At 39.9% G+C, this 23,327-nt stretch overlaps 2 protein-coding genes across 2 annotated transcripts in view; one reads left to right on the forward strand and one right to left on the reverse strand.

The window, feature by feature from the left end:
* Positions 1 to 775, forward strand: part of SLC44A3 (solute carrier family 44 member 3) — a 44,438-nt gene extending 43,663 nt beyond the window's left edge. Inside the window, exon 16 of the mRNA XM_081946297.1 lies at positions 576 to 775. Within this exon, the coding sequence (XP_081802423.1) occupies positions 576 to 581 (6 nt within the window). The 3' untranslated portion in view covers positions 582 to 775. The remainder of the gene's footprint in view (positions 1 to 575) is intronic.
* Positions 776 to 4,415: 3,640 nt separating this feature from the next.
* The window catches only part of CNN3 (calponin 3), a 39,746-nt gene continuing 20,834 nt past the window's right edge, over positions 4,416 to 23,327 (reverse strand). Inside the window, exons 2-7 of the mRNA XM_081947203.1 lie at positions 12,748 to 12,869; positions 12,100 to 12,166; positions 10,999 to 11,136; positions 9,912 to 10,028; positions 7,233 to 7,379; positions 4,416 to 5,550 (exon numbers count right to left, since the gene is read on the reverse strand). Of these exons, the coding sequence (XP_081803329.1) occupies positions 5,203 to 5,550; positions 7,233 to 7,379; positions 9,912 to 10,028; positions 10,999 to 11,136; positions 12,100 to 12,166; positions 12,748 to 12,869 (939 nt within the window). The 3' untranslated portion in view covers positions 4,416 to 5,202. The remainder of the gene's footprint in view (positions 5,551 to 7,232; positions 7,380 to 9,911; positions 10,029 to 10,998; positions 11,137 to 12,099; positions 12,167 to 12,747; positions 12,870 to 23,327) is intronic.

Genomic DNA, 23,327 nt, shown 5'->3' on the forward strand with positions numbered 1-23,327 from the left:
TTTTCCCAAGTGTCATAAAGTCCACTTCAAATACATAATTTCACTGTAAAATAGTAATATAATCTTTAAAATAACATCTGTGCAGAATGTTTTTTATTTTTTGGCATTTGAGCAAAATAAGTCATTGTGATGCTTCCAAAGTATCATTTTGCTGTCAGGGGATTTCCAGTAGCAGTCATCATTTTTCTGCCAAAATTATTCATGCCAGAAAAGACAATCTGCACGTAGGGGTCATATTTCTGGATTTTATTTTATTTTATTTTTTTGTTCATGCTGCACACTGTGGAAGGCTTAGGTCCTTGGGCCTTTTTTAGAAGTTTGGAAATAGTATACAGTAGGCGGTTGTGCTGCCGAGAATCTGTGGTTTTAAGTTGATTAGGTTTATATATGCCTCTGGCTTATTTTATCATATGTAGCTCTTTGTATATTTTGCCTACATCCAAAAAATCTTCAAAAAGTTAACATATGCAGTGACAGAATGCAAAAATATTGTTATACTAAACTCCCCCCCCCCATTATTTACAGATGCTTTTCTTATTATGGCTAATTTCATATTTTATTTTCCTTATTTGTAGAGCTGAAATTGAGATGGCTTTAAAACTACACGCAGCAAAGATAAGGTGAAGATCAGGGAAAACAAATTCCCTGTATTGATTTGTATATTTTGCACTAAAAGAAATGATTTGGTCCACTTTGTGCAAAAAAATGTCTTCAGCTTTTATGATTTTGTTAAGAATTTATTTAAGATATTTTATTAAAGTATATTAATGATCAACTCTAGTGTCCCATTTTGTATATTTCATTTAGATCTTTGGTATCAATTCTTAACTACATTGCCAAAATGACTACACATCTGTTCCAGCGTCACAAGTTCCACTCTCTCTTGTTTCAGTTGAAATGTTGCATCCAAGTGCATAAGAGGCGGGGATTGCGTTGCTACACAGGTTCTGCAGTTTTCTCAGACAGTGGCTCAGCAACCATTTTATTCTACTAAAGAATGCATTGGGGAGATCAAGATGGTTTTTTTTAAATGACCATGTAGATTTTTTTTTAATTGCACATCCTTTGTGAAGAGCAGCTCAGTAGGAACCCTGGTTTTATTTTCAGACATCCCAAAAATGAAAACTTTAATTCAGAGGTTTTTAATGTTAAAAACCAAGAACGTGTTGCACCTGCCCAGAATCATTTGTTTGGTGAAATGGGCAGATATAAATTAGAGAACCTATAGAAAATGTAACCAGTTTGCTATAAATTGTATGAACAAAAGAGAGATTGCACGGGGAGGATCATGTGCTTTAATATCACAAAGGTAATATGTTTATTCATATGCCTTTTTTCTGAATATTTAGATGTAACTCTGCACAGGTAGTCCTTGATTTATGATTGGTCACTTCGAGACTGTTCAAAGTCACGACAGATCTCTCCAGGACTTACAACCTGGTTCCAAAGTTCTGGTGGATGTGCCCCCCCCCCACCCCCCGTCAGGCGACCGCATGTCAGGCACTCAACAACTGGTCCGTGTTTTATATTTTTGCCGAAAACCGGCATCACTTTTGGGTTTTGGCAAAAATGGCCTGTAGGGAACAGTGAGATATATAGCAGGCTCTATTATGGTCGTAAGTTGAGGACTTTCTGTACTTCACTATTTATTTCAACTTGATCATATCCTAATTTTCAAGGCTACGAGAGTGACACGTTTTTTATTTGTAACTATGCAGAAGACAGACGGGAGTAATCCCGCTCTATGGGTCTAGAATAGACAGCCTTTCTAGTGTTTCTAAAGATCGTAAGCGTGTTGGAACAGTAACATCTTTGGAGAGTATGGAATTTCAAGCCTTTGGCTACATACAAGCTTAAAAAACAAAAGTAGTACATAAAACTGATGACTTGAGGCTGAATATCAGTGACTGTTCTTAAAGACAGGTCTGGCAACAGCAAAAAGTGGTGGGCTATGTGGTTGGGAAGACCCCTTGAGTTGTCCACCTCAAATATGTAGTGTCCTGGTCAAAACTTGCTAAGCAGCAAGTTGAATCAAGACGATTGTGCAATCATTTCTTAAGTCTCTATTCATTGAAAAGGAATGTGTTCTAAGACACTGTAGAAGCACCAGAAACTGCAGAATTGCAAAAATAGTGTACATATGTATATCTGCTGAGTACACATTGAAGACACTGTAGGAATGCCTAGGGTAGGAGGTTGCCTGTGTATTGTAAAAATTCTTTTAATAAAATAAATGCTAACCTGGTATGATACCAAGGATGTTTTTTACCAGAATGTCATGGGACCCTTGGTGACCCCAAAGTCACTTATAGAAAATAAAGGATGGATGACTGAAGTTCTCTGAAATAAATCCTTGGGTTAGCAGATTTCAGATATCATGAAAGCATTGTCTGTTACATAAATGTTTTAGAACAAGTGATGCTATTTACTTAACCCCATACTTAGGCAAATGACATAAATTGAAGGAAACAAAGTTAGATTTAATACACAGAGTTAACTTACATAGCCTTCCTATGACTTTTTCATTATGCTGAAGTTTTACTATATTTGGAAGCAATACAATACAATACAATAGTAGAGTTGGAAGGGACCTTGGAGGTCTTCTAGTCCAACCCCCTGCCTAGGCAGGAAACCCTATACCGTTTCAGACAAATAGCTATCCAACATCTTCTTAAAGACTTCCAGTGTTGGGGCATTCACAACTTCTAGAGGCAAGCTGTTCCACTGATTAATTGTTCTCACTGTCAGGAAATTTCTCCTCATTTCTAAGTTGCTTCTCTCCTTGATTAGTTTCCACCCATTGCTTCTTGTTCTACCCTCAGGTGCTTTGGAGAATAGTTTGACTCCCTCTTCTTTGTGGCAACCCCTGAGATATTGGAACAATGCTATCATGTCTCCCCTAGTCCTTTTCTTCATTAAACTAGACATACCCAGTTCCTGCATCCGTTCTTCATATGTTTTAGTCTCCAGTCCCCTAATCACCTTTGTTGCTCTTCTCTGCACTCTTTCTAGAGTCTCCACATCTTTTTTACATCGTGGCGACCAGAACTGAATGCAGTATTCCAAGTGTGGCCTTACCAAGGCATTATAAAGTGGTATTAACCACTTAAATTAAGCATATCTGACCACCAGTGGCAAGGAGGGTGATAAACTGAACAAAAATGCAATCTGTTGGCTTTTAATAAACAGGTAATTTCTGACACACACCCAACAGCCATTTTGTGAGGGCCCCACATGTATGCTTTCATAAATCCAATCCACTCCTCCCAACAGATTGACCATTTCCCCCCCCTTGGACAATCTGATAAATGAAATATAAAGTCTGAAGGGGATTGATAGAATTTTCTTCAAATTCTGCATGAAAGATGGGTTTATAGATCTATGTGAGTCGAATCTGATTTGATTTGGAGAAAAGATACTTGTTTACCCACAAAATACTTTAATATGACATTGGGGGAAAAACTGATTTGGAATGCCCAGGGTATCAAAATTGCCCTTGAATTAAAGTAGGTATTTGCAGCCCCTTAGTACTTCATGTAGAAATTCTGGGATATTAGTTTCAAATTTTCAATATAACAGGCAAGCTAAAAAAATTACCAATAGAATCCAATAAAATGTGTCTTCTATTAAACCTGCAATTGAGCCCAAAGGATGGTTGCTGTATCGGAGAAATCATTTGGTAGCAATAGAAAATGGCATTATAAAGTTTGATAGTGTGGCCCAGGGGAGGTTTCTGGCAAGCGTTACTCCCGGTTCGCTCGTGCACTCTCTTCGCTGCGCACACATGCGCAGTTCAATGAAAATTGTTCCATGCATGCGCAGAACTAAAAAAAAAGGCGGTGTCGACCAGGGGACCAGTCTCGAGGCATGCCCAGCCTGGGTCGCTGCCGGTTCTGTGACGCAGGCCGGCACACCACTACTGGTTTGGCCAAACCAGTAGGAACCCACCTCTGGTGTGGCCGCTACACCCAATATTAGTAGAAAAACTATTTTTTTAAAAGAAGTGATTTAACTAGGGTACTATCTTCTAATAGGCAAAATTGACATCTTAATCAGCAGCAATATTAGTTAAATAGAATCCTATTTCAGTGATGCGCTTCTAGCAACATAGAATTTCTATTTTTCAGGTTGGGCATCTGTTACTGGAGGCCAGGGATGTCAAACTGGTGGCCCACGAGCCGGATGCATCACACACAGACCACGCCTACCCCAACTCTGAAGGGAAAAAAACATTCTGAAACATCACGTGACGGCAACGTGATCCCGCGAGTTTGACGCCCATAATGTAGGCAGTTGCCTTCTACTACTTTATTATAATTTTACTTAATTTGATTTTGAAGTTGCTTGTCTCCATATGACTCCTTGATGACTTCTGTCACTAGAATTTGTTTTTTTAATAATACATGTTCTACGTCTTCAAGAAAACAACATTTATTTATAAAAAATACAACAAGATCAGTTGATGATGAGAAATGTGGCAATAAATACAATTCAAAGGAAAGGCAATTCTACATGGATATATTATGGCACAGAAAACAAAGTCAATGACTTTCAAAATGTAAAGATTTTTGTGGGCTCAGAACTTAATACTAGTTCCTTTCTAAAAAAAAAGAAGAAAGCTTTTCCTAGAATTTTGGTGAATTTAGACATTGTGATGAAACATACACAATCACAAATGCACATTTATTATTTCTACTATGACTTCAGGAGATAAGCAAGCAAGTACAAAACCAACATTTTTAACTATTAACTAAAACCTTTATTTTGATGGTATGGTCCAGAATTAAATTTATGAATGAAAGCATTTACAGTCTTCCACAGACTGGAGCTGTAAATAAAAAAAAGTTTAAAGGAAAAGCTTGGTATAGTATGCAAAATGCCTATTTCAGAACAAGATTGTAAAAAAAAAAATGCATAGTTCCTTATTATTAAAAGACCTGGCTGTATACGAGAAGTTCCCTTTCACAGTATTCCTTTTTACTTCATATGCTGTTATTGGTTATGCTGTAGACCGCAAATGTTACAGCACTAAAGGCAACTAGAGAAGAAAAGGGCAAAGAAAGGAAAAAGGAATGTTATGTAAGGCAATATTTCCTTAAGTACATGAAGCATAATGGATAAAGGATGGGTAACAATTCCACAAGGCTAGTTTCGTTTTTCTTGAATAAAATAATAAACTAATACTGAGCTTTTGAGGCAAATCTAGTAATCAATGCCATGGTCGCTATATTGACCGTGGTAATCTCTCTGATATTCGTCTTGGTATTCGCCGTGATAGTCATCTGGATATTCTGCCTGATAATCACTATCACTGATTTCTGATCCATTAGTTCCTGTTCCTTGGCTTCCATTATGAATGACAGGTTCTGTTGGTGCAGCACAATACTTAGGATCATACACTTGCCGTCCAAGCCCATATACACTCATCCCCTTCTGTGAAGCCACTTTGTTGGTGCCCATTTGTAGTGAAATTGTAGTGTTATCAATGGGCTGTAATGTGACCTTCTGGTCATAGATGTCTCGCCTTGTTCCTGGTGCAGGCATCCCTGCCTAAAAAACAAACACAAAAATATTTCAGGGATTATAGTAACTACTAGCAATATAGTTACTACTTAAGACTGTCCACTTAAGGTTGATTCAACCTTAGCTCAAGAAAGGGAGTGTTACAGGTTTCTCTAACAATCGCAAAACGTTGCACCGCATCACTTTCCTGCCTAAGCAGGGGGTTGACCTAGAAGACCTCCAAGGTCCCTTCCAGCTCTGCTATTGCATTACTTTCCTGGTCACATGATCACAATCTAAGTGCCTGACAACCTGTTGGCGATTCAGATTGGTTGCCAAGCATCCTGCGATCACATTGATTGTCGTTTGCAAACTTCTCTGGTTTCCCCAAAAAGTCAATACAAGTTGCTGCCACTTGCCAAGATGACTTCCTCTTGTCTCTGGGGGCTGGCTGAAAACCTCCATGCCAAATCCAAGCAGCCACAGAGCTGAAATCCTATAGGATGATCTTCTTTCAGCCAGCCCTCAGAGAGAAAGGCGAGCTGAAATCTAAGCAAGGTTTTTAGTTCTTGACTGGAGAGGCAGCATGTTAAAGTAAAGAATGTGGGTGCTTCTGGGTGAGGAAAGCCCAGCCCAGCACGTGCAGAAATCTCTGCATTTGAGCTAAAAATCCTGCTTGATTGGTGGGAGGATTTTCAGATCCAGAGAGGAGATGCAAGGCAGTAAGGTAAGGCATGTGAGGTGCTGGAGGGTGGAGAAGGCCTTGATCCAGTGCAGGTTGTACATGAATTGTTCCTGCTTGGGCTAAAAGTTCTGCTTAGGTTTTAGCAGATTTTTCAGCTCCTGACAGGAGAAACACAAGCGGCCTGCGACAGACCTCTCCCACCTTCACAAGGCATACCACGTTACTTACCTGGGACTCTGCTTAACAATCTGCAAGATCACTTAATGATCATAACAGGAGTGCTGAGATTGTGGTCAATGAGTGAAGTAATTATGTGACATCTTATTTTTACTCTGACTGGGATTTGGGCCCCCAATTGTAAGTTGAGGACTATAGTGGTACCTCGGTACTCTACTGCTTCAAAACTTGCTGAATTTGGTATTCAACACATTTTGATGCGAAAATGTCCCAGTACTCATCGTTTGTTTGGTACTTGACACTCTATGATCGGAAGCAGGATAGTCCGAAGGCTTTTCTTTGTATTCTTTACATTATACTGTTAAGTACTGAAGCAACAAGAGTCCTAACAAATTAGTTTCCCCGTGTTCTGTGTAGAGCTATTTAACAGCACTGTTTAATGAACTTTAGTTTTATGGTATTTCACATGGATCCTAGTTGTACCATTTAAAGACACAGTGGTACCTTGGTACCTGTTGTTAATTGGTTTCCGGTGGTGCGATGGGTACTAAAAATGAGCACCAAACAAACCATGTGACTTACTGCATGACTCTTTGAACTTCCAGTCTGTCCCTCTTCCTATGTCAATGGCCTTTCCAGCATGGCTGACTTCCTATTCGACCTCTTTCCCCTAATTCCTTTTGCAATTACCTTCTCAGCATGGCCAACTTCCTGTCCGTTCTCCACAGCCATCCCACCTCTTTTCCCCAAGATTTAACTGAAGGATAAAAAACGCACTGAGACTAAACCAGAGTCAGTCCTTTCCAATAATTAGACTATTAAATAGAGAAGGTATGGAAATCTAGATCAGAGAGAAGACATTCCTTACCTGACTGGCTCCTTTATTAGTCCCCATCTGCAGGCTAATTGTTGTCTGGTCAAATGGCTTGTCTGTTTGCATCTTTGGATCATAGAGATGTCTCCTAGTTCCATAAGCTGTCATTCCTGCCTGGCTGGCACATTTGTTAGTCCCCATCTATAATCAATCAGAGAATACAATTTAAAAGAAAAAAATTCCGCAAATGTTTGTTGTGATAGGTACAGTGGTGTGTTGCAGGCGGTACGCCCTGGTACGGGCGTACCGGAGCCAGCCCGGAGCACTGGATACCATTCTAGTACGCTGCTCCGGAGGGCCACCCGAGCTCACCTGTGTTTTAAAGCTTCTGCGCTGCTGCACACGGGTATGGCGTGTACAGCGCCTGCGCAAAGCTCCGCGGAGCAACTGGAGCATTGCGGCGCATCACAGAGGCACTAAGATGCATCTGGGTGCTGCGCGCATGTGCATGCGCACTGCACGCGTCCATGAGAACGCCGTCGGCCTGTTCCAACCATACCAGTTGGAACGGGATTTGAAACCCACCACTGGATAAGTATGACTAATATCCAAATAAGCATGAATTACAGAGAGTAAAGTGGTACAGGTAGTCTTCAACTTATGACCACAGTTGAGCCCAGGATTTATGTTGCTAAGTGAGAAATTTGTTAAGTTTTTTTCCCATTTTATAACTTTCGTTGCCACATTTGTTAAGTGAATCACTGCAGTTGTTAAGTTAGTAGCATGGTTGTTAAGTGAATCTGGCTTCCCCAGTGACTTTGCTTGTCAGAAGGTTGCAAAAGATTGTTATATGACACCGGACCCTGCAACCATCATAAATATGAACCAGTTGCCAAACATCCGAACATAAATCATGTGACCGTGGGGATGCTGCAATGGTCGTAAATATGAAAGATGATCATAAGTCACTTTAATCAGAGCCATTGTAATTTTGGTCACTAAATGAACTGCTGTTAAGTAGAGGACTACTATTTTATAGTAAAAGAACTGAAGCCAAGGAACTTGACTTTAGGATGGGGATGGCTTGCAGTCCCAAATGATACATAAATAGTAGCCATGCCCAAAAATTTATATTACAGAAACTGATGTTTAGAAAAAGAATGCAAAAGCATGTGATGGATATCCATTAAAAAAACAAGGCAAGAAAAAATTCAGCAAAAATATAACATGTACCTATAGTAATAGAAACAAAATAGATCATCATGGATGCCAAATATATATAAAGGAAAAAGACAAAATATACTTTTAAAAAAGCCTTTTTTAAAATAAGGCTTAGAACAAAATATACTGTACAGAAACAAAAACTGCCCCTTGCCATATCCACCATCTTAAAATTTCAGGATGTTCTCACCTCTACCTCAAAGTCTTATACCATTAGCGTTTCTGTTCCCTGGTACAGTTAACATTCTTGACTTTATGTTTAGATTAGTTTAGTTAGAGTTATGGACTATGCTGCCTCCCATATTTGGCAGCTCACAAAAATGGTATTCATGGGCAAACATTACCTAATTATATACTAAAACAAAAAACCATCAACCTCCATGTCTCTGTGATGATGTTGGAATTTTTCCAAATTATGGTAAAATCAATTTTGGATATACTTTGGCAAGGGTGGGCTGCTGGGTGTTCGCATGGGTTCTCTAGCAAAGATTCTGTGCAGTTCAGTGAACCCCCAAATCCCACTCCTGGCTGGCCCCGCCCACCCTGCCCCTCCTCTCCCACCCTGCCTCTCCCCTCCCCTCCCAGGAGTCTTCACGCGGCCAGTTCATCATGCCAACTTGGAGAGCGGGGAATGGGACTAGCGGAGGTTCCAGAAGTCCAGAAACGGGCCTGTTTCTGGGCCTCCAGAGGGCCTCCGGAAGCTGGGGGAAGCAGTTTTCGCCCTCATGGAGGCTCAAGGAAAGCCTCCGGAGCCTGGGGAAGGTGAAAAACACTTCCCCTCCCTGCCGCCATGGTGCAGGAGGCCGACTAGGCCACGCCCATCCAGCAACAGGACAGCGAACCATTGCTGCAATTTTTGAAGCCCACCCCTGTACTTTGATAATATCTATACATCTGATATGAAGCAAAAGCCATGTTGGACTAGTCAACTGTCTCCTTGTGAACACAGGTTGCATTTTCTGCTCTCCCCACCCTCCCGGTCCCAATCTTACATATGCAAAAAGTCTAATATCTGGTAAACATGATTGTAAATGCAACTAGCATAAGGAATAAGCTTGAGGAAGAGGAGGAAGCAACAACCAAGAAAACAGTTCAGATGACAGAAATTTTAGTCTAGAGCAGAAATTCAAGAAAGTGCCCCAGACATGACCCCTAGTTCTCATGAAGATAAGGGTGGGGGGGACTTGCAAGATTCTATTACTGTAATTTTATAGTAACATTAACATCCGTAACTTTGGATTCCTAATAAAATAGTGTATGCTGGAATAAATCACTGCTTTACTGTGGCTTGTACTTTCTGAGGTGAAGAATCTACCTGGAGCACCTTTTTATAAAAAGTTGCCTTATTGCCAAGTATGGCCTAAAAGTAGCTCAAGTTGGAACTATTGGAAAACTGTTCCGTGATAATATAAATCTCATTACTTTTGGGGGGCTATGGTATAAATCATAGGCAATTACATGCCAAAAGGTTTCTCTGCATATTAATTTAGTGCCTTTATCCTTGCTGCTTACCTGCAAACCGATCACACTTTGTCCAGCCTTCAGTTTTCCGGCATCAAAACTTCTTGCTTGTTTTTCTGCATATTTAACACCAATATCAATTGTAGTGTGGAATCCCTTGGTTTTTGCCTAGGTATAAGTTAAAATTACACTTAGTACTTCTTGTACCAATAAAAGAGAATATTTGAGTTGAAATGAGGCATCCTTAGTGCTCTCTGAGCTTGATTGTTTACTTGCATATGTTTCATTACTCAAACTAGGTAAAATCATCAGTGCTACGGTAGTAAGGAGTGGGGCTTGTTCTCAGTTTATATTATCCAATACCCCAAACAAAGGTATTGTTTACTTCTTGATTGTTGGTCTAATGTTAATCTTGATTAACTTCAGGCCAACAATAAGTAATAAACAATATCCAAATCAAGGAACTTCCAAATATGCTAACAGTAAAGAGCCCAACCAAAGAACCTCCAAGGCCTCTCCCACCAACACGGACAGGGCAAGCCACTAGAACATAAACTGAGAGCAAAGCCCATGCCATACTAGCACTGATGGTGTTATCTAGTTTGGGTAATGGAATGTCTGCAAGAAAATAACCAAGCTCAGAGAGCATCAGTGACCCCCTTAGTATTTCTTGCACTTTTCTCTAATCACTTATTGTTAAGATACAAATATCCAATATAGTGGTGGTGAATTATGGCATAAATGAAGGCATCGTGCAAATGTCCCCCAAAACCCCTAGTCGCACAACAGCCAACTTCAGTAAGTAAAGCATGGCATTTGTATGATTGTCAGGCTCTGTGAAAGAATTAAGGTTTGCAATGTTTATTCAAAATCAATGATCAGGTCTTTGATTTGACATTTTGACCTATTGCTTTGTTGACGTTACATGGTAAGGTAATGATTTTTGTGCAGACAAATTAATGGGATTCATTAATTTAATTCTTAAGGCAGCCATAATACAAACTCAAACTGTGAAATTCATGGGCATGCCTGTTTATCATTTCTTTAGGTAACAAATGATGTGAACCAATGTTATAAAGTTTGTTATTTACTAAGGATTGTAAATTGTGCATTGGACTCCATGGATCAATGTACTTACCAAGCCTGCTAGAGCGACCAATGATGTTTGAACTTGGGTCATATTTCCATTCTCAAAGAGATCATTTGCTTCAAAAATATCATGTGGTTTCATGCCATATTGTTGTATGGCCTTGATAAAATTTCCAATGTTCTCCAGCTAAAAACAAATGTAGGAAGTCACATTTTTACGACTTGTTACCATTTGTTTACTTAAAGTGGAGCTATTATACATTACTTGGAACCAGTAATTGTGGAGGTCTATTGTTTGAGAAAATAAATCAGGTGGAATTCACATCGATGGGAGAAATGCTACCTGCCAGCAACCTCCTTCAAATCACTGTTCTGGCTCTTTTTAATGATAGTTATGATTTAGGAGCATATATTTGTAAATAAGATATTTTAAATTGAGGAAAATAGTACTTAAATGAAGCTTGCATAACGAGCATAACAGAAAACAGGAAGAGAATATTTCAGTGACTAACATGGCATTAGATCAGTGTAATTTTATTTTATTCAACTTCGATCTTGAAGTGCCCAGCTACATGATCCCATAATATTTATACTACTGTTGCAAAAAATAATTTTGCTTCAGCATCTGTTGCATTTGAAGGTTTGCTTTGTTGGATGTGGGTATTCATCCATTTAATTTTTCCTGATACATATAATGTGAAAAATCATTTCCTTTAGAAAATGGGATAAGAAATAAGAAGATGCAGTTATTGATTTTCATTCTTGTACTACTACAGGGCTCTGCTATTTGGAAAGTGAGTGCACGTTATCAGATTCCTTCAGCTATGAAAATTTAGAGAAAAACTGCCAAGAGATAGAAATTTCTCCAATCCCAAGAAAGCTTTTAACAAAACTTCTGCTTCTCTGATTTCTCTTAAGAACTACCTTCCTCCTTGCTTTTCCATTTGCAGGAAATATATGTACAGGGATGATACTTTCTAAAATTAGTAATCCTGTCGCACAAACATTGGTGTTTTACAGAAGTTAATACTGTTAACCTGTTTGTGGTTCCTGAAAAACAAATCTCTTTTTGAAAACCACTGGCCATTAACATTTATTCATTGCAATTCTCCTTAAAGAAAAGACAAATAAAAAATAAACCGTAGCTTACCTGGTGCCAGTTTAACTTGGACTGGTTTATTTTCTTTATTGATCCTGGCTGGAGTTTGTTGATAAGCCTGCAAAAGTGATGAAGTAAAGGGCGTTTTTCTACTTTCAAAGCCATAATCTATTTTATTAATCCTGCCATCAAAGGGGTTTTATGTTTTCTTCATATAAGAAAATGATCAAGCTGCATAAGTTTCATATTTTCCATGGACTAAGCTAACTTATAATTTTGTTCAACCATTATACTGCATATTCCTGTATGCAAAATGTAAGAAATTTCTTGAAGTTCCAATTTTTAAAAACCTGACATTAAAATTATAGGGTATAGGGAAGCTTATTTCATAGAGAACAAAAAATGCACAAAATGTTGATAATGTTGATTCAGCTGAAGAGACAGTTATAAAGGAGAACTATATTTTGTTGTTTCTAAGAACTACAGAGTTATTTTGGTAGGTTCAGTTCTTCAAACCTGCACTTTCAACAATTATGTAACATAACATCTCTAGAAAAACATGTATAGCCTTTCTAAGACACAGGCATGTGTACATAACGTTTTAAAAATGGAAACTATAAATTTGGATCTACGCCCAGCAGCTGGTGTTTTAGATTTAAACAGATCTACCTGAAGGAGAATTTTAAAAACATTGCTTACTCGCATAGTATAATGCCATCTTTTAAGCCCAGCTGGAAATTTGGGCCAATGCTCATGCCAGTAACTTCTTCAATCCAGTTGCGGAGATCTTCTTCTACCTGTGGATCATATTTCAAAGCAATCTACAAAACAAAAGGGAAAAAAAGAATTAATGTCTCTTCTCTAAATTTAATTCTTTTTCCATTTGCTTAAGCAATTATATTTGAGATGCTCCCTTTTATGGATAGATGTTATTTTAAGCATTGACTTTATTAATCTGTATAAAAATAAATGTGTAATTATCTCTAAAGTTTTTTTCCCCTAAATTATGAATTAAACTAATGGATATTTTAGAATTTATGTGATTTTCTTCTAAGAGTTTAAAACATAACATATCATTCTTCCTTGCACTTCATTCTTAATCAGGCTTTCTAGACTGTATGACAATGAACCAGTCTGCATTATGATGATATAAACTCTTCTGAATATACCCAGAGGAACCTGTCACAAGCAAGCATGACTAACAAACATATATGGTGTATTTAGCTTAATATGCAAAACCAGAGGCTCTGATCCATTCCTCTTACCAAGGCAAAAGCATCTGTCAGATTCTCAAGAGGTTGTATGAGTACCATCCTCAAATAAAATGAAATAAAAACCACTATCAAATGAAATCCATATATGTTCTTGCTATGGCTTTGAAGAGTTGATAGCGTGCATAAATCAGAAGTGGCTATTTGGATAAGCAATTCCACCCTTCAGCTGAATTAAATTAATGACAAATAACTGCTATTCTGCTGCTACGTAAGACTCTTAGCCTAACTTCAAAAACCTCTATTTTTCTACATAGAAACAATGGGAAGAGAGTTACATATTGAGACTGGAGCAATAGGCTCCATTCCGGCGGGAAAATACTCAAAACCGATTGGCTGAGCCGTCTGACAGCTCCCTATAAAAGGCCAGCGCTAGATCTGTACATAGCTTGCTGAATAAAGAGCTGTTGTTGTCACTGAAGCCTGAGTCCTGTCTCATCTGTTCACCCTATCTAACAGAGAGAAAACAACAAATGATTACAAAGCATTCAGGCATTAAGATGGGTATATATCAAAAACAGAGTGGAAATGTATCATCCCTTTCCAATGACTATCAAGGCAATGCTTCGAATGGCAAAAAGTAATTACCCACAATTCTAGAATATAGATTTTAGAACCGTGATGGTAAACCTATGGGACGTGTGCCACAGGTGGCACGCAGAGCCTTTTCTTAAGGCACGCGAGGCGTTGCCCTGTCAGCTCCAGCATGCATGTGCGCACTGGCCAGCTGATTTCTACCTTCATTTTCAGCCATTTTTCACCCTCTGGAGGCTTCAGGGAAGCCTCCAGAGGGCAAAAAACGGCCTAACAGGCAACCTGGAAGTCCATTCCCAAACTTCTGGTTTGTGAGTTGGGCTGTTTTTCACCCTCCAGAGGCTTCATGCATGCGCGGGGGATGGGCACATAGAATTATGGGTGTGGACACATGCGCGCATGACAAAAAAACCCCGCTTTTGGCACACGATGGCAAAAAGGTTAGCCACTGTTCTAGAATCAATGTTTATCTGAGTTCAACCACATTTGAGAGCAATACAGTATTTTTGTATTTAGAAAAAAATATTCCTTTCAACACTTTCAGTGATGAGGAAGCTAAGCAGAGGCTAAATACTATTACAGAACTTTGACCTAAACATCTGCTTTATATTGATTGAAAATGGACAAAAGATGGTTATTGGCTAAGAATTTAAGTAGTACTGTAATCATGATTTGCCTTCCTGGCTACCAGGATCATTACAATACACTACGGAAAGGCACCATAGCAGGCAGCAAAAAACAACAACCAGAAGAAAGGCAATTAAATCACATCCTGCTGTATAAGATTAGGCCCAGAACACAGCAGGTTTTCAATAAGTAAAACAAACAAACTACTGACAGTCTATACCAGGCACAATGGATTCAGCAGGATAAAAGGAATGGTCACAAAATATAACAGACCTTTCGAAGGACTTTCTATTTCTGGCAATGCCACGCTTGGGCCAAGAGAAAAATAATGTAGGAGACCATTTTGAAAAGTGAATATATATATATATACTTGCCAAATGCAAGAAAAATGTCACTGCAAACCACTGTGACAATCAAATACTATTCCAAACATCAAAACTGAATATCATGACTGTTAGGAAGTTGTGATGGCTTAAGATTGATATTTCTTTCTATAGCTGGTGAAAAGTTGGATTAAGCAAATCAGAAGATCCTCTAATGGGTTCACAGATAGGGTGGTTGCTTTTAATTAATAAGAATCGGGCACAGCATATCTATCCCACTGGGAAAACCTTTCAATTTAATTAAGATTTTGCTATCCCACCTTGAAATTATCATAAATTGAAATGCACATCCTTAATTTAATGCACAACTGAGGTACGTGCATAATAGCAATCAACACCTTTCACTCTTGGCAATTCTGCCAACTTACTCCCAGTTGAGATGCTTTCTCCACGGCAAACTAAAAAGTTTGAATTTAGGTTTATGGCCAGTGTCTAAGCAAAAAAAATAATTCAATTAAAATGTTAGGTAATCAAAGAGCTGTCATACTTGAGCTTCTTTATAGCAAAATATCTTCCTCAGTGAACTGCACAGACAAAATGGATTTTCACTGGAGCCAAGAAGCAGCTTTTTATTTCTCCACTACTCAAGATTTCTGTGGAAGTAAATTACAGCCACGCCATTATATTCAAAACATTTCATTATAATGTATATTTTGCATAGAACAAGCCGGCCAGTTGTTCATATTTAAGTCCCACAAGTAATTCAGTTCAGTTTATTGCATTCTCTACAGTTGATCTTGAACTCACTTTGTCTTTTAAAGGGAATCATTACCAGCCTTTTCTCTACATGCACAGATATGGGACAAAAACAGTCAGTGAATATAGAAAGGGTGAATATAGAAACTAAAAAGCTGCATTCAGAGTCAATGAATCTCTGTTTCTGTCTTGAGTGTAATACAAAACCTTACTGTATAATTCTTTTATAAATCAATGTCATTTTTTGTCAGCTTGGAATCTTTTTAATAAAAGAGATACAGAGCTAAAAGAGAATGTCAACACAAGAGGCATTTTGAAGGAGATTAATTCCATATTGAAGACCACAAAGAGCAATATTTTCATCTGGTTAGTAAAGCAAACCCAATAATCAATTCTATCCCTATTTATTTACTTAACATATTTTTCAGAGTATAAGATGCATCTTTTTTCCTCAAAAAAGAGGCTGAAAATCTGGATGCATCTTATACATCGAATACAGCATTTTCTGCCTCCTGAAGCTGCGCCCCTTCACCAAAATGGTAGTGCATATTCTTATGGAGGCTTTCAGAGAGCTCCTGGGGGCTAGGGAGGGCAGAAATGTGCAAAAAATGGGCCGTTTTTGTCCCCCCCCCCCCGAGCCCCCAACAGCAATCTATAAGTCTCCATAAGGCTATGCATGCAAATTTTTTTGACAAAAAAGGGCCAGTTTTCGCAAAAAATGGGCCATTTTTTGCTACTTTTTCCCCCTCCCAGGACCACTCTGCAAGCCACCCCCAAGGCTATTCATGCCTTTTTTTAAAAAAAAAAAAAGGTCCCGTTTTTGGGAAAAACGGGCCATTTTTGGGAGGTTTGCAGAGTGCAACATTTTTGGGGACTCCTACGAAGGGGGGGGAGTAGAGAGGGAAAACCTCCCACAAATAGACAACTGGAGGATTAAGGACTGAAATTAGTGAGATCAGAGAAGGCAGGACAGAGAGGAATCCAGTAGAAAGCTATCACACGCTGGGGAAAGAACCTTGGGATATCGGAGGAGGCAAGCCAGAGGGGAATCCAGGAGAAAGCTATCACACGTTAGGGAAAGTACTTTGGAAGGACAGAGTGGAATCCAGGAGAAAACTCCTGAGCTTGCCGCTGCTGTCTGGTGGATTGTGCCGCTGGACCTCTCCATGCTTCTCAGTTCACTACCTCCACTCCCAGGTATTGGACTCGACATTAATTGGACTAGGATAGTGAGAACGAGTGAGCGAGCGAGAGGGCCGGGGCAGGCGTTCCGGAAGTTACTTCTGGGTCTACCGGTCAAACCTCCTCTCACCGGATCGGTAACTTTCACCATCCGGTTCTCCCGAGCCGGTGCGAACTGGCAGAAACCCACCACTGCTACCTACACACACACACACGCTCACTCACTCTCACTATCTACCTACTGTATTTCTTTCTCTCTCTATTTCTCTTTCTATCCCTTTATCTACCTACCTACCTAACTAATCTCTCTCTCCCCCTACCTATCTACTGTATTTCTCTCTATATATATTTCTCTCTATCCCTCTACCTATCAACCTACCTATTCTCTCTCTCTCTCTCCACCTACCTATCTAATGTATTTCTCTCTATTTCTCTCTCTACCCGTCTACCTACCAACCTAACTACACACACACACTCTCTCCCTACCCACTTACTGTATTTCTCTATCTCTATTTTTTCTCTCTCTCTCCCCCCCCCTTTATCTACCTACCTAACTACTCTCTCTCCCTACCTCCCTACCTCCCTACCTCCCTATTGTATTTCTCTCTCTTTCTCTCCCTCTCTATCCCTCTATCTACCTACCTACTTTTTTTAAATTTGCCTCTTCAAAATCTTGGTCTGTCTTATACTCCGAAAAATACAGTACATACTCTCCTACCTATTGGGAAAATGATTTTTTTCAATATTCATGTTGCTAGTTTGGTATGCATATGAATTTCAATATTTCCATTATGGAACAAAATGCTTATTAGATGAGATGCATTTTATCACCAGTGTTCCAGCAAGAGCAGCAACAATAAAAGCAATAATAGTAGCTTAGTAAATCTGTATGCCATCTGACTCTCAATGTCTTTAGGTGGCTCATAACTATCCAATTACAATAAAATGAATTAAATATAAAAAATAAAGAGAACAATGCTGAGTTAAACATATGGAAATACTACCAAAAGCTGCAAATATGTATTTTAATTTTATATATTAATTTCTTTGTTTTCTACAATATTGCTGAAATGTTTTTAAAGGATTTTAAAAAATCCTTTATATAGTGTGTGTATATATATATATATATATATATATATATATATATATATATATATATATATATATATATATATATATATATATATATATATATATATATATATATATATATATATATATATATATATATATATATATATATATATATATATATATATATATATATATATATATATATATATATATATATATATATATATATATATATAGTAATTCCAATATCAGACAAGCTGTGTTGTGAAACTTTACTCATTTTTCTAAATTTTCTCCATGTATAGATTAGAGCTTCGGAGACTCAAATGTACACAAAATAATTGTTTAGGCATAAGATGTGTTTTTTATTATTATTAAACTGCTGCTTTTTCTCTGAAATTACAACATAACACTCAAGTCATCCATTCCCATTATGCTCATCATCTGTAGATACTTCTTTGCTGTTTTGACATGTTGTTATGTCATGACAACATATATGCTAAATTTCTCAATACTTGTCCCACCTAACTCACATTTTCTTCCAAATATATTATTTGTCATAACCAATATACGGATGCTTATATACATGCACAAGATCTTTAAAAAAATAATTATACTGGAATTTAAGTACATTCCCAGATATATAGAATGGATGTAATCATGGTATGTTATCAAGAAGCTTAATCTGCAAATAAGAAATATAGTATGGGATTACGTCAAGAGGATGACATATTTATTCATGATTCAATATAAGATGGAAAACAAGGGGAAAGTTCCATCAATAAATTAGTGAATGTGTCTCCCAAATGGCATTCCAATTTATGGGTTGCTTACATACCATATTTCTATGGGAGAGAGCGAGCAAAACCTGAGATTCTATTTTTCATTGCTTTTAAATCTTATGATTGCAACAACACGCATAAAGTATTTCAAAGCGTGTTGTATATGTATAGCGAATATATTGAGAAGAAGGGAAGTAGAATGAAACCAATCTCTCTGATTCCTATTTTATCCTATGAAAGTCTGAAAAAGGCTCTATTTGGATATTGTTGTACATATGCAACAACAGAAGGTGCAATTCTGGTGGCCAAAGATCAAATTTAAAATTGAGGGGGGTAGGAGTACACCCTCTATATAGGCATAGCTTCAGGGATCATTAGGGGGGGGAGGGGAGATTCGTTTTGTGACAGACCTATTTTTAGGCACTCACTATATATCTCCAATAAGTTTCTTCTCAGCATGGCAGAAAATTTCACTGCCAGTTTTCTACATAATTAAAGTGTGATTTGAGGTTGAAAGAAAAAAGTACATAGGATCACAGGTTGCTCACTCCAGTTTTACACGATTGGCAAATAGAACAAGCAAGATATACCATATTGTAGACATAGGCCTACTTCTCTCTCCTCTCAGGGGTCACCTCTGTGAAGATGCTCTCTACATGGGGCTTCCCTTGAGATGCACTCGGAGACTACAGTTGGTCCAGAACGCGGCCGCGCGGGTGATTATGGGGAGGACTAGGTACTCCCCTGTAACACCTCTCCTGCGCGAGCTGCACTGGCTTCCTGTGGTCTACCGAGTGCGTTTCAAGGTTTTGATTATGATCTTTAAAGCGCTTCATGGCACAGGGCCTAGTTATATGCAGGATCGCATCCTGCCCCACACATCTCTACGACCAATTCGCTCACACAGAGAGGGACTTCTCCGGGTGCCGTCCGCCAAACAGTGCCGGGGGGCGACACCCAGGAGCAGAGCCTTCTCTGTGGTGGGCCCAGCCCTGTGGAATGACCTCCCCCGTGACATCAGGATTACTTCCGATCTCCGCTCCTTCCGTGTACAGCTGAAGACCCACCTCTTTCAATTATCTGGCCTGGCTCAATCGTAATTATTCTTATTCCTCCTAACTGTTTTTAAATTGTATTTTAAACGTTAAATCTTAATTTTATATCGGGTTTTTACAATTGGGGTATTTTAATGCGGGTCTTTTAACTGTCTATATGATGTAAATTGTTTACCTCCTCCGAGTCCGTGTTTGTGTATCTGTATGTATGTTCTGTATGTACGCCTATGTGTTTTATATATTTTCTGTGTTTTATATGCCCCATTGTACGCCGCCCCGAGTCCTACTTGGAAAGGGAGCGGCTAATAAATTCAAACTTATTATTACTTATTATTAAGGTCTGAGTAGAGGTAACAAGTATAAATGGATTCTAAGTAATCTCAGACAATTGAGAAAATTTGCAATGTCTGAAAGTACAAGATCAGCAAATTCTAAGCTTATTTTGTCTTCAATGCTAACAAACTAGATTAGATTAGGAAAAATTAACAAACATGTTTCTTTTAAGAGTCTCCAAGAGTTATGCGGGTAGTACTATTCAATTATTTTTCATACAAAATTAGAACTGTTTGCAGAATTATATTTATTTGAAACTATACTCGTTTCTATTCAGTTTAGACTTAAATGACTGTCATTCTGTAATGGATCCAAATTTCAAATCAATGGTGTTTAAATGCCTATCAAAAGTAGTACACATATACTAAGCAGGGACAATGATAGAAATTTTTTTGATAACTTCAATAGGTAGCGTGGAGATGTGATTTAAGCTGAAGCCCTTGTAAATGTAATTATTATGACATGGTTGTATTGTTATAAAAGACAAGCAAAATAAATCTGCATGAGGTCCTTGGTGCTCTCTGAATTTGTTTTTTTCTTGTAGACTTTTTATTGCTCAACTAGGTAACATAATCAGTGCTAGAAGAATGGGGCTTGCTCTCTGTCATAGAGCAAACTGCATTCCCTTCTAGCACTGATGATGATACCTGGTGGGTAATGAAATATCTGCAAGAAAACAACCAAGCTCAGAGAGCAGCAAAGAGCACTCAATTTAATTCTGAGCTACAAATATTCTCTTCTATTGAAATCTACATAATTCCACTTTATTGGCAACGTCACAGATAAGATCCAACTGCCCTGTTGTAGTCAGCATATTTTGTTAATCTTCTCATTACAAAAATTACTGTATTTTTCAGAGTATAAGACATACCGGAGTATAAGACGCAACAAGGTTTTGAAGAGGCCAATTTTTAAAAAAGTAGGTAGGTAGATAGAGGGATAGAGGGGGAGAAATACAGTAGGTAGGTAGGCAGAGAAAGAGAGTAGTTAGGTAGGTAGGTAGATAAAGGGATAGAGAAAGAGAGTGAAAATAGAGATATAGAAATAAAGTAGATAGGTAGGGGGAGAGAGAGTAGGTAGGTAGGTAGGTAGTTAGATAAATAAGGGGATAGGAGAGAGAGAAATAGAGAGAGAGAGAGAAATACAGTAGGTAGGTAGGGAGAGAGAGTGTGTGTAGGTAGGTAGGTAGGTAGAGGGATAGAGAGAGAGAAATACAGTAGATAGGTAGGGGGAGACAGAGTAGTTAGGTAGGTTGGTAGATAAAGGGATAGAGAAATACAGTAGGTAGGTAGGGAGAGAGTGAGTGTGTGTAGGGAGGTAGAGGGATATGTAGAGAGAAATAGAGATAGATAGAAATACAGTAGATAGGTAGGTGTTTCTGCTGGCACAGCACTTGATCAATGTAATTCTCATCAATCAGTTAAAGAGCTTTCCAAAAGGAAAAAAAACGTTTTTGCACTCTGCGAACCACCCCAAAACGGCCCATTTTCCACAAAAACCGGCCCTTTTCCCCCCCAAAAAGGCATGAATAGCCTTGGGGGGGGGGCTTGCAGAGTGCTCCTGGGGCGGGGGATGAGCAAAAAACGGCCTATTTTTCACAAAAAAGGGCCCGTTGTCAAATAAATTGCATGCATTGCCTTATGGAGGCTTATAGACAGTGGTCATTTTCTGCCGGTCCGCACCGGTTCAGGCGAACCGGTTGGTCAATGGACCCGGAAGTAAGTTCCTGCCCCGCCCGTCAGTCACTCGCTCGCTCGCCACTGCCTGTCCAGAAGCCGCTCCATTGCTCACTCCCCCCGCCCGTCTGCACTATCCTAGCCCCGCCCACCGCTCACTGATTGGCTACCTCACCAATCATCACGCCCGCCTCTAAGAACCCTATCTAAACCCACTTACCTTTTTTTCCTGTTTGGCACTCTATTGCTGCCTGCCAACTCCGAGGAGGTAAATAAGCTACAACTAAATGTGGGGCGGGGGGGGGGCTACCGTGGCCCTGCAGTATAAGCGAGTCCGGTGACCTTTTGCAGCCTTGCAAGGATCCAGGGCTCGCTTATTGCGCAGGGATGCAGGGCTGCCAGAAAGCGCGGGGGTGGGAACTGCGGTGGGAGCTTATGCGGCGCGGCTGGCCCAAGTTCGGGGATCTTGCAAGGCCTTGCCGTTTTTTGCATCGGGGCATGCTGCAAGAGAGAGGGAGTAAAGACCTTTTACAGATTGTTGGTGGTGGAGGTGCGGGCCCGTGCTCACTAAAGCAAGTCTGAGGAAGTCCTTTGCGCCAGCTGAAAAAGGTCTTCACCCCCCCCCCCTCTTGCAGCATGCCCTGATGCAAAAAATGCCGAGATCGGTGCACTTGGGGCTGTTGCTGCGATGTCCAGGGAGGCTAAACCAAGTCGCGCGCCTCTCCCAGCCACTTTCCCGTCTTCCTGGAGCGCCAAGAACCTTTGCGCTCTTCTCTGCGCTCTCGTCGGCTCCTCGCGACGGCAATAGATGTCCAGAAGCAGCAGGGCCCGGAAACCCTAGCCCCAAAAGCAGATTCTGGACATCTATTGCAGTCGTGAGGAGCCGAGGAGAGCACAGATAAGAGCGCGAAGGTTAGGGTTACTGGGCAACATGTGTGTGTGTGTGTGAGGCTGGAGTTACACCCCCCCCGCACCCTCCCTCCCGGGGGTCGAAGCGCCTGAAAGGGATAGGCAGGCTGCCACAGCTCCACTGAGAAGACATTTCTGAGAAGAGAAACTTCTCTGGTTGCACCCAACCTGGTGGACCGCCAGCCCGTCGCCAGGAAAAAGTCAGTGAGGTGAGCCGCGTGGTTGCTCCGATCGCATGGCTGCAGCCCGACCGGAGAAGTTTCTCTTCTCAGAAATGTCTTCTCAGTAGAGCTCCTGAAAGGGACTGGCAGGCTGTTGCCGGCGCTCCACCAGCTCCGGTGCAGCCCAACCGGAGAAGTTTTTCTTCTCACAAATGTCTTCTCAGTGGAACTGTGGCAGCCTGCCTGTCCCTTTCAGGTGCTTCGACCCCCAGGAGGGAGGGTGCGGGGGGGCATAACTCCAGCCTCACACACACACACACACGTTGTCCAGTAACCCTAACCTAGGTAACATCATCAGTGCTAGAAGGGAGTGGGGGGGGGGGAGGAGAAAGGACAAAAAGGAGAAAGAGAAGAAGAAAGAGGATGTGGGGGAAAGTGGGATCCTTGCTACTTTCTGAGCTTGGTGGTTTTCTTACAGACATTTCATTACCAAACTAGGTAGCATCATCAGTGCTAGAAAGAGTGGGATATATTGAGAGGTGGAAGAGGGGTAGGTGGGGGGAGACGACAGTAGGGTCCTTGGTGTTTCCTGAGCT

Source organism: Natrix helvetica (assembly GCF_964273705.1).
Source record: "Natrix helvetica genome assembly, chromosome: 3".
Taxonomy (NCBI): Eukaryota; Metazoa; Chordata; class Lepidosauria; order Squamata; family Natricidae; genus Natrix; species Natrix helvetica.